At 28.3% G+C, this 12,898-nt stretch overlaps 1 protein-coding gene across 1 annotated transcript; it reads left to right on the plus strand.

Moving 5' to 3' along the window:
* The first annotated feature begins 10,233 nt into the window (after nt 1-10,233).
* LOC114418773 (E3 ubiquitin-protein ligase RHA1B-like) lies at nt 10,234-11,025 on the plus strand. The gene has a single exon (XM_028384276.1). It carries the CDS (start codon nt 10,331-10,333, stop codon nt 10,838-10,840), a length of 510 nt encoding a protein of 169 aa, XP_028240077.1. The 5' UTR covers nt 10,234-10,330; the 3' UTR covers nt 10,841-11,025.
* Nucleotides 11,026-12,898: the final 1,873 nt, after the last annotated feature.

The following is a 12,898-nucleotide window of genomic DNA, read 5'->3' on the forward strand; positions in this document are numbered from 1 at the left end:
TCGTTGTAATTAACAATTGTTCTTGTGTTATCCCATTTTCTTTGTGGTATATATGTTATTTTAGAGGAAACTAATCAAAAGTTAGTTAGAAGTTAAAAGTTAAAAAATTAATTTATTAAATTATAAGTATTTTATAAAATTAATTTATTAAATTATAAATATTTAATAAAATTAACCGTAAAAGTAGTTAAAAATTTTAAAATGATAAAAAATAATTTATTTAAAAAGAATAACTAAAAAATTGAATAAATATATTGAAGTTAAAAATAAAAAAAAAACTAAAACTTAAAAGTTAATATTTTAAAAAATATTATTTCAAATAAGATTAACAAAACATTAAAAAAATTAATAAAAAATTATTTATCAAACAATCAAATAATTTTTTCACCTGATAAAAAAACTAAAAACTAATTAAAATGTTTTACCTAACATAGTTATAATACTTTTGTTGTAGTACCGTCATTGCTTGAGGATGTAGATCTCATGTCTACTTTTTCAATACGCACAAATCAAAAGACCTAAAACTTAAAACTTGTCAAATAATTCAATCAACATAAATAGATGGTTTCAAATAGAATAACAATCTTGTATAGGTTGGCTTTCTTTAGAGAGAGGAGAAAGTATATAAAGAAGACACAACTCACCATTCCTTTCCCTATTTAAATTAGAGAAGTGTTGGTAATAAACTTTTCTTAATACATTATCTTTTATTTATTAAAAATTATTAAATAAAACTTAAGACCCACACTTTATTATAATTTTAAATAAATTTCAATTAATAATAGAGAATATATTCTTAACATTTTCCTTTAAATTAACCATGCATAGACCTTGGTCCTGAGGGTTGATTTGAGAGGTGACGACATTATTAATATCCAAAATTAATAATATTGGATATTTATTTTTCTCTTCTTGTTTATGAAATTTGTGATCCTCTTTTTCACTTTTTTTAGGTTGGTTTTTCTTTTATTTTCCTTTCTCTTTTCTCTTTGATTGATTTTAAGTGCAAAACACATTAGCTAATTTCTTTGGATTTTTTCTTGTTTGCCTTTTTATGTCCTTTCCACTGTTCTTTGTTTTAAGTTATTTGATTTGTTGTTTTGGTCATTTCAATAACGGGTATACATGACAATTTTAGCATATACTGGGAGCGTGTGGTTTCTTTTATGTCTGTATTATCCAAGGTTGTATGATTATTTATTCATATTCTGATTTACATGCATCCACATGAAGCATTTTTATCAGATTGGATAGAAAAATATTAAGAGGCTTTGGGAGTATATATGAAGTTCAGCTAATAATCTATTGTTGAGGAACCAAAAAATAAATTGAAGTTTAAATACTACTTTTTCTCTCTAACTTATATATTTGGATATGCTATTTTTCAGTATTTTATGTATATTTTCGTATTATCAATTTATTTTATATTTTTTACTTAAAATGACAAACCTTTCTTGATAGTTTGTAGAGACAAAATAAATTGTAGATACTTATGACCAACTTTCATTTTATGTAGCAAAATTTGTGCAAAGTGCTTAAGAACATTTGTAAAAAGATATCAACTATAGCTTAGACTAATTTTTGTATGTCTTAGACTAATGTGTGAAAATATATCAACTATAACTCCATAATCTGAATGAGACATCCAACAGCTTGAAAATGAAAAGCATTGTTCTTCTTTGTCTTAGTCCTTTTCAATGTGTATATATCTACACAAATCAGTCCTTAAAATACCAAGACTAATTTATGTATGTTCATTTTGTGTATATATTTATTTTGATGTATTAAATATAATTAATTAAAATATATATTGTCATTTTTATAAATATAATTAATCATTTTATAATATCATAAAGAAATAATTTGATTATTCAACATCTGCTTAATTAAAAATACAATTAATCATCTTTATTAATTTTATTGTGATTATATTTAATATGCTATTAAGTATTTTAAAATTAATTTTATTATGTACATTTATGTTTTACAATAATAATAAATACAACTATATAAAAAATATAATTTAATTGAATCGATGCATGAATTTAAAATCTAATATAATTTAAGACTAGCTAATCCCTTATAGGTAGAGGCAAGTTCACTAGGAAAAAGACATAATACAAATGTAGACAAACATGGCTTTGTTTTGAACTCCGCATACTTGGTCATTTGAAGCTTGTGCTAAAATAAATTAAACTCTTCCCAATCACACATACCTTTGTTCTTTGCTACCCTTTCCGTACAACGCATTGAAGCATTGAAGATAAAACCCATTATAATCCATTGCACTCTTTTCCCTGATGTTAATATCAGTCCTAAATAAGGTCTCCAAATCCATCAAACTATGTCTCTCTTAAATCATTTTTCATCCCTAGTAACGGTAGTTGTTTTTCTTCATGTTCACCATCAATTTCTTCATCTATTGGTGAAAACACTTCTATATTGTACTTGACTAACACGTCCACTATTTTTGCATTATCTGTGAACAAGATTGCATGAAAGAAAACGTGATGTTTGCAAAATATTGGATAAAAAATGTTTTTGAAAAATTAGGAAACTTTCTTGATATAGGGAAGTACAATAACCCAAATACTATAATCTTTTCTATAAAAGATTTTTCTGTGTGAACTTAGGATATTTTTCAGTCAAGTCCATAAACTAATTAATCCTGCAAGATATTAATATCCATTATCAGTTGAGGTCACCATAAGTTCTAATTTCAATGAGACTATTATAAAAAAAAAACAAAACATAATCTAGGGATAAACTTGATATTCAATGGCTTTGAGCTATCTTGAACTAAATCGTCTTCTAAGCAAATTTAAAACATATAACATTTAATACCTTTCAAGATTCTATTTTAAAATTCAACTAACAAAAATGTGAGGTGAAAATAAAGGCTAATGATTAACATTCTATGCTTAGGTTATCTACCCGTATCCCATACCCTAAAGTGCTTCCATAAAATGATTGGTAGTGACACTGCACTTGGATCATTGCCTCATTGGTGTCTTGGTTTAGCTAAGCAAAGCCAAAACTTTGCATTCGAATCAAACCGCCAAATGTTAGATATACATGCTTTCTTGTATGATGCATGGTTCAGCCCTTTCTGCCACTTCCATTTTTATCATGAGGGTCATGGTCATGGCCTCCTAACCCAGCCATGATGCTGTGTTGGTTGGCTAGGGTTCTCATCACCGACGGTCCATATTTTTTGCCTGTCTCTTTTCTCCTCCCCCACTGACCTACCCTTATGGACCTTTTGATTCCTTTTCTATTTCCACCATCCTTGTCATGGACTTTCGAGTGGGCCTGGCCCACCTTGCTTCACTTGGGCCCACTCCCCCTCCCTCTGTGGTGCATTGTTTAATCCCCACTTTTATCTCAATCTTTCTTTTCACATTCTCAATAGTGCTTTATGCCATTATTTCCGACGACACTTCACGAACATTGGGTAGGCCAAGTTTCAATGTCAAACCCACATCTGCATGGAAATTTTGTCCACCTTTACTTTTTTTCTTTATTGAAATAATTAACCATTTCAGTGTAAGACTGTGTGGTTTTAACCCCACTTCTTGTTAAAGTGAAGCAATGTTATGTATGACCTTGTTGTCACTTTTAGATTTAATGGGATCATGATCGTGTTACCGGCTATGAAACACCAATATCGACACGGACACCGCACACGGTACGGATACGGACACGTGAACATCTGTAATGTTCAAAATATAGAACGTAGTACGGGTGTCGTGTCAGTGTCAAACACTGACACAGACGCGTGTCGAACACCGGACACGACAAAGAACTAGAGTGTCTGTGCTTCATAGGTTACCGGAGATGTTGTTTAATGTTAGAGGTGACTAAAAGTTCTATAATAGGTAACTTTTTTTTTTTGCATGTTTTTCTACTTTTTAGTTCTTGAGGAGGGGAATAAATACTATTTGCATAACTGCATCGTATTGTGGTGAGACGAGGAAAAGGCACAACACAAAGGGTGACATTTATACTGCTCATCTAAAATAATATCGCATTCACCATATCAAAAGGCACATTCAATTTTTTTTAAAGAGTAAATTGAAAAACTCTATATTACAACTTCAATTCTCATCGATTGCAAATAAAAGTTAATTAAACATAAGCACAACACTAGTCAATAACATACACGAGAAAGATGCGAGAAATCGAAATAATAATTAAACAGGAAAAGGCACAATAGATTTCTCCTAATTCATTCAAGCTTTTGACACAACTTGTACGACGAAGCTTAATATATAAGTTAAACCACCCAATTTCAAAATGGACAATGTGCTTTTACATTTAAATATACTGACATTTTTTATGAGTTTAATTTTGATATCCTTTAATATATGGATTTTTACACTATCAATTAATTAAAAAATATCCTAAAAATGTAGAAATTTTTAAAGTAAATATTATAAAAATTAATAATTTTATTATATATAATAATTTATAATTGAACAATACTTTAAACTTCTTTTACACTACATGAACTCATGAAGGATCAAAATTAACCTGAATTATTACCAACACGAATTAGTGCAATTAATTATAGAGCTATGCTTATACCTTTTTTATTGTTATTATTATTGAGCTATGCTTAGACCTTTAGCTATAAGTCTATAACCGTGAATGAGATGAGATACGGGGAAAAGTTTCCAACTTCTCGAAGTTAGCTATGCTTGCCATCGACAGACCAATGTGGACCTTTAATCCTTGTTTTCAGCACAAATTTATTGTTTTTATTGTTAAATCCGACTTTTTAAGTCATTTAAATAAGATATTGATTAAAAATTATTTAATATACCTTATCTTAACATTTTTAATTAATTAAAACTAATACTATTAAATCGTATTATTTTTTATGTAATACAGTAATTTTCTACTAAATATTATTTTAAATTTTTAACTAGATTACTATGAATCATTTGACATTTGCCATATTTATATCAACACAGAGAAAAGTGACAAGGTGCAAACACAATCATTAGCTAATTAAATTTAATAGTAGTGGTACTTATACTTATATACTAGTAAAAGTAGTATACTAATACAATTTTGCATCTAAATAATAAATTAACTAGCTAGCCTTCTGCTATTATTTCCTTCGATCAAATCGTATTTTGGCATTTGTTTTTAATCACTCCTGAATTACTATGTTTTACACAACTAAGTCCTAACAAGTTATACTTTTAAATAAATCTTAGTATTTTAAAAAACAGTTTTTTTTTTTTTAACTGAAAATACTCCGGCAGTATATATGTCATTTCAGTTTTCATGATTTTCTAACATTGAAGTGAACTACTATAATAAACAGATACTACCTAAGGAAAATAATAAACATTATGGTAATACATAATTAATATTTATTATTATTATTATTATTATTATTATTATTATTATTATTATTATTATTATTATTATTATTATTATTATTATCAATCGGTTTGGTCTCTTAAATTATGAAAAAATATTTTAGTCCCTAGTCACTAGTGTTTAATTATTCTAGTTTTTTATTATGATTTTATATGTTAAAATATCTATTAGTTAATAACGTGAAAGAAAAAATTGATTATTAAATCATTATTTAATAAAATTAATAATAGAAACATTAAATGTTATTGAGTGGGCTAACATTTTGTCCTATATGAAATCATGTCCTTACAACTTAATAAAATCTAATTAACAGTATAAAAATTTCAATTACATTTATAAATGTTTTCTCATGTAAAAAAAGTAAAAAAAAAAAAACATTTGAAGATTTTTTTTACAGAAAATCATTTGAAGATTAAACACAAAGAAAAACATATATACCATGTACCGATCAAAATTTTAATTTAACCTCGCTCAAAATTTTTTATATATAGTTTAAAAAAATAACACAAAACTCAAAAACTAGAAATGGGCTTGAATCATGTGTTAATAAAATACAGAGAAAGAAGCTAAATATACAATTTTTAGACATTTGTAAGATCAAAGTCGGAGTAAGATATAAAATTAAGAATATTAAATTAATAGAGTTGAAAATGTCAAATAAACATTGGTGTAATGTGTGTGAACTATGAAGTGATCATGGTGAGAGAAATTGAAAAAAAAAACTCAAAACACAAAAAAAAAAAAAACTGAAGAAGTTATCTGATCATTTCATAACCCGCATTTCAGGTAGGTTGACAAATACACAAGCAAGGCAATATATGACGAATATTAGAATTAAAGATCTAAAATTTCTTATGTTTTGCTTATAGTAATTATGCTCATGAGGTAGTGTTTACTTGAGGGGGGACCACGATATACTTTACCCACTAATGGACCATCAAAATTTATCTGTTGCCAGAGCAACTTTTATAATGATGGGATTAGATTGATGAAGGAGTTGAATCTTAGAGTATGACTTTTCAAAATTGAGTTTTAATCCTTAAGTAAACAGATTATTTGCGGAAAATGACGGAATTTATAAGTAAATGTAAAATCGTATTCTACTACTTCCCTCAATCAAAACTAATTCAACATGGATGATAACTTTCCCGTGGGCGCCAAGAAGCATTAAACGAAGATTTAGTCAACAATTTATACAACTTTCTTTTAGATGTGTATCTTTTGCTATAGACAATTATATTCAAACTTAATAGAATTATTATAATAACAAAATTAAACTATAATTAAACTAAAATAACCTTACCCCAAATAATCCTTACACTATAATTATGTTTGGATTATCGTTTCGCAAGAAAGAACTCTAATATGTCTTTTACTCTCATACTTTTGGAAGGGTTCAAATAACATCCCAAACATACATTATATCTTTGTGGGTGGAAAGTGGAAACCTTTCAACTATAACCTCATTTCTTCGACTCTTTCTTCTTGCCAATCTTCGTTCACCCTCGATTTCCATTCCATTCGTTACTCCAACGCTTTTACAAATTGAAAATGAAATCCTTGTGCCTCCTTAACTTTGATGATCATTGATTTGGATAAGACAAAAAGAAAGGCGTATGATTGTTACCTCCACTTGAAAAGGAAAGCACTATCTTCACAGCATGTCTAAAACTATTCCCATTCGGATATGAGCCATTGCTCATTTCAGGAGAGGGACTTTGATGTCCTGTGACAATGTCACTTAGGACGGGTTTGATTTAAAGGAATGAAAGAGGTGTGAAAATAAATTTAAATAAAAGTGATTCTTTTCTTATCATTGAAATATTACCCTACATGTTCCATCTACGCGTGTCGCTTTGACTTATGTTTTCATCTACATTCTAGTAATCAATTGTTAGTATGACTATATAAAGTTTAACCTTTGGGCAATGGAATTAAAATGTTGCCAACTGATCAAAGGGTTTTTCGAGTTTTGTCACTATTGGTTGTAGCATTGAGCATTCTACGCCACTTTAACCTACTAGTTGGAAGCTACTATTTGGAAGAACATTCAAATGGCTATGCGACGATTCTTTAGGCTTGTAGCATGTATATATTACGGAGAGCATTGATCCTAGCAATTTTTCATGAATGGTGTAGGCTTTATTAGATGAAGAAAAAAAAATGGTTAACAACTTGCTTTGAAATTTATTCTCAAATTAGAATTTCTTGAGTAGTTAGTTTTTAAAATATATGAAATCCATTTCTTAGCTTGGATCGGTGAGGTGTATACGGTGAATTTGTAATATATATGTCGCTTTGACTTTTCTCAATTACGTTGGGTTATAGGGTTCAACGTTCTCTAGCTTATTTGGAAAAAGTTTTACTTCATGGGAAATATTACAAAATTATGACACTATAAGGCCTCAAACAACAAGATAAATTATTAAGGACTAAAATGAAAATATACCTTTCCCAGCAGTTGCAGAAAACATATATATTTTGTTGAGGTAAAATGACACCTTATTATTGGGTTCCTTTTCCTTTGCGCCATTTTAATTTCAACCATATATAGCAGAAGGTCTTCCAGCTTTTTAAAATGGGATCCCTCATATTAATAAATAAAAAATAGGTTTAATTACTCATTTAATCTATATAATTTTTAAATTTATCTATTTTAGTTTTTATATAAATTTTTTAATTCCTGAAGTTTAAATTTTAATTTTTAAAAGATCGCTGCTGTTAAAAAAGTTTAACTACCGTAGTTAAAAAAAATTAACAACAAGAACTTTTTGAAAATTAAAATATAAAAGTCAAATACTAAAAAAATTCACTTTGACTAAAAAATTCATTTTTAATTATATAAACTAAAAGATATAAATTTAAAAATTATAAAGACTAAATGAATAATTAAACTTAAAAAAATATAAATTAATATTATCAACAATAATTTTTAGTGAGTATATTAAATATAATTATCGATAATATTAATAAGTATTATTTTAACATTGATGAAAGAATAAAAAATAGAAAACTTAAAAAAAATGTTATCAAAACATTTTCATAACGATTTTCCATACATTCTTACTTTAATTTCCAATAAAAAAATTATTTATAGATTTCTTAACATGTATTTAAGAAAATAGTTAGCTAGATTTTATAATTATTTTAATATCATAAGTAGTTTATTTAATCATGGCTTTAAGTTAAAGCATGTTTAACTTCATTATTTTTTATTATTCAGATTAACGAATGAGATGTATTTTGATAAAGTCACTTACGACATATGTATCAAATATTTAGGGATTGGATACGAATTATTTATGTTTTCCATAATCATCGTCTTGTCCTTTATAACTCTTATATAAAGCCAATTATGAATCTACGACTAGAATGGATAATTAAATCAGACAGATGATGATGGTGATCAAGAACCCACTACTTCTTCAGTCTTTCAATTCCTTATTAAAAGCAGTTGGCAGTTTTTTCAAATTGTATTACACACAAAATTTGTGAAAGACAGAGTAAATCGTATACTTAGTCTTTTATTAAATTTACTCTCACCAAACCTAACCTATGGTTCAACATCAGTTCAGTTTAGTTTTTAATTCAAAAAAAAAAAGTCGGGTCACACTTTTATTTGATCCAGAAGAAGACTATCAACACATTTTTAGGATGTTATTGATTATTTATGTTTAAGGATTGATTTTAAATAATAAAAGTAATTTTTTATACAAAAACCAAGGTTACACTTTTATATATGTTTTCTATATAATAAAAAATAATTGAATAAAATTAAGAGTTTAAGGTCTATGATAATATAAACTATTTTACCTTGTTTATGATAGTTATTTAACATAATTATTTTAAAAATTAATAATTTTATTATATATAATAAATTATGATTGAATAATTGTTTAAACATTTTTATACTGACGAGAACTAATCGTTTCTTCTTAAAATAATGTTATAATATGACTCACATATAATTTTATTTCTTAAATATATAATTAAAAATTTGATCTCTGTTATTAAAAAAGAAAAAGAAATTTGATATATGAGTTTGGGAGTTTGTATACATGAAAGAATATTTATTAATAAAGATCACATAATGTTTGGATAAAATTTGGAAAAATACTTCAATAAATTTCAGTACACGGCTTTAAATTCTAATTCACAATATAAAATTAAAAAAAATATTATTTTAAAATAAAATACTTTTGAAATTTCCTAACTAAAATTTAAGCATACACACTCAACTTCTTAAATTAATATTATTACTTTTTGAGATATTATTTTTTAATTTAGTTGAGAATACTCTCTATATAAAACCAATGTAACTTAGTTGGTAATATGTTGACAATATTTGTTAAGTTTGTGAAAAAAAAAATTTAAATTTAGTTCTCATAAAATATATCGATGGAAAGGAATGAAATTATAATTATGACTTCTAGATTAAAAATTAGTTTTATAATTGATCCAATAAATCAAAATTTATGAGCTTTAACTATAATTAAACATCATATAACCAAAAGTTTAATAAAAATAAATAAATAAACAAATTACAGCAAGAGAGCTTTTATCCAATTACACATAACTCACCCTTTTTGATAATGCTATACCCCTTTATATGTTTTGAAACATTATATTCACAATCCATCAAATACTAAACTAACATATTCTATAATGAAGATGAAAGTAATGATTAAAAAAATATATGCTTGTGTAATTACCTTACGTGTATAAATATATTTTTTCTCTTTATTAATTCATGTCATTGTATCCTTGTTAAAGGGGCTTTAATAATTGCTCTATGGACTATATATAATGTATTTTGAAGTGTTTTATAAACAAGCCGTGCCTATATATTCCTCGCTCGCTGCCCAAAATCGAAGCTTCTCTTCCTCGCCTCTCTCTAAGACCCCAAAACAAAACCGTGCCTCCTATTTATTTTCCGATGGGTTTTCCGGTCGGTTACGTGGAGGTGTTCTTCCCGAACCCGTTCCTGCACACGCTGGCCCTCCTCGGCCTCCTCCGAAACCTCGTATTCTTCCTCTTCCACCTCCTCGGACTCTCCGACTTCTTCGAAACCGAGGTCGCTTGGCCGGACCCCCGCCCCTCAGACACGGCGGAGGCACGCCCCCCCTCCGTGTCGGCGCTCCTGATCCGGGACCTTCTGCCCGTCGCCAAGTTCGGAGACTCCGACATTGCCGCCCGACAAAACGGCTGCGCCTGCGCGGTTTGCCTGTTCGAGTTCTCCGAGGAGGAGGAGATTCGGTGCATGCGCAACTGCAAGCACATTTTCCACCGTACCTGCGTGGACCGTTGGATCGACCACGATCAGAAAACTTGCCCTCTCTGTAGGACCCCCTTTGTGCCAGATGATATGCTTGATGATTATAATCAACGCCTCTGGGCTGCTTCTGGGGTTAACGAGTTTTACACCGATTACACTTCTTCTTTCTGAACTTCTCATCATCAATCATGAAAGCGAATTGTATATAACAAAACCGAAAATAAAAGAAAAAATGAAAATTTTGAGCCATTGCATAATGGACACACTTTTTAGTTACTATTATTATTGATAGTGGTGTTATCCGAATTTCATCCACTACTACGGTGGCTTGTGAATCATTGAATAGAATTTGTGAACCACGGTTGTCAGTAGAGGATTAAGTTATTATTTTAATGATTATTACTACTATTATAATTGAAATGTGATTCTCTTGGGAAAAAATGTCCTCTGTTTAGTGTGGCTTTTTGGGGTCACCGAATATTGCTTTAAAATAATAATATATTTTTAGTTAAATTACTGATTTCATTCATATTTTTAGGATTATTATTTTTTAATTTAATGATTTTTTTAGTTCTTATAATTTATATTTTAATTTTTTAGTTTATATTTTTAATTCTTATAATTTGTATTTTAATTTTTATAAGGATCAAATGAGTAATTAAATTTATATTTTTAAAATAAATGGTAAAGTGAAATATTTTTTCATGGGTGATCCATTCTTTTATTGGTGGTACTTACTTACCTTAGCTTACAAGTATTTAAAAGGGAAGGAATAGCTTTCGGCATATGATGTTTTAAAAGGAATTAATTATACTTGCAGTTGGTGGTGAGCTTCTCTTTTCCTTTTTATCTCTACTTTAACGGGAAAATTACAAATTTTAGCCTCTTATGTAATTATTTCAGTTTGAATGCCACCTAGATTGTGTAGATTCCTCTTTTTCTAGTATACATGTGTTTTGAAGAGGAACTTGTATCTTGTTCCATTTTTGTAACATTTTTGTCTCGTAGTGACTAATATAATAGGAAAGTGTTAGATTGTCTAGAAGTAAAGTGTCAAAAAGGCTATAGCTGTTTAGACAAATTTATAGCATATTTTGAATGGAGGTAAATCATGTTGAAAAACATGGTGATTTTAAAATTACGTTATAGTGGTGGAAAATTATGGTGACGTCATGATTTTAACATGATTACAAAGATAGCATTAATTAAAAATAGTAATTATTTTCTTATAAATTTAATTTTGTTTAAAATGTAAAACCATTGTTGGTTGTGCACGAGCGAGTGGGAAGATTCAGCTCACGCATTACCCTGTATAAAAATAAGCTTTAATTATTTGAAAACATTCATATTGATATATTTAGGGATAGAAAAGTAGTGTGATTAATAGATAATATTTTGTATTGTTTATAAAAAAAATTTGATACATGCAACATGATACTTGTTTAAGACGAACATCAAAGCTAACACTTGGCATCCCAACAACATTGAAATCCGTTCAACCTCTCATCTGCCACAAGCCAAATATTATAATTAAAAAAAATGGAAAAGTACAATAAAAGTCTGAAAAACAAGAGCTAGAACAAGAAATAAATCAACCAAATCTATAATTTGGTAATCCATATCTACCCTGCTAAAGGATTCTGACAAAATTTGAAATAGTATCTAACCATGTTAAACCTTTCGAAATCACACCAAGGTTTACAAGGCGATCAACACACTCATTTTCTTCACGAAATATGTGGAAAATATTAAAGAACAAGCAAATGGTATTATTCTATTAATTAATGAATATAATTTTCTACAGTCTGAATGGAGCAGTAATCTGGGCTCTACATATGACGTAGTTTAAAGGAAAGTGATAAATGCCGTTTATGTGGATAAGAATGGTAAAACGGTAAGCAGTGAGTGGAGGTGCCCCAGAAGAAACCAAAATGAATGCGTAAAGAATTTGTTCAAAGTCCATCATAAAAGCAATAAACTAGTGAAGATAGATGGCGTCCACAATGGACACAAACAATGGGAACAACTTCTTCTGTGCTGGTCATTGGTCAGCTAGTTGACTGCGTTACTTTGGGAATTAAATTAATATCACCGAACAAAAATACAATCAAATGGAAAATGATTAGTGTGTTTCATTTTTTAGAAACTATCAAATAAATCTCATGAACTGAAATTAATGCTTGACTCATCTAATCTTAACTACTAATTCATAATCGCCTCCCATTTTAT

This window comes from Glycine soja, chromosome 7, assembly GCF_004193775.1.
Source record: "Glycine soja cultivar W05 chromosome 7, ASM419377v2, whole genome shotgun sequence".
Classification (NCBI taxonomy): domain Eukaryota; kingdom Viridiplantae; phylum Streptophyta; class Magnoliopsida; order Fabales; family Fabaceae; genus Glycine; species Glycine soja.

Bases quoted from the DNA above. Each gene is read 5' to 3' on its own strand.
- LOC114418773 (XM_028384276.1), top strand. From the start codon at position 10,331: ATGGGTTTTCCGGTCGGTTACGTGGAGGTGTTCTTCCCGAACCCGTTC.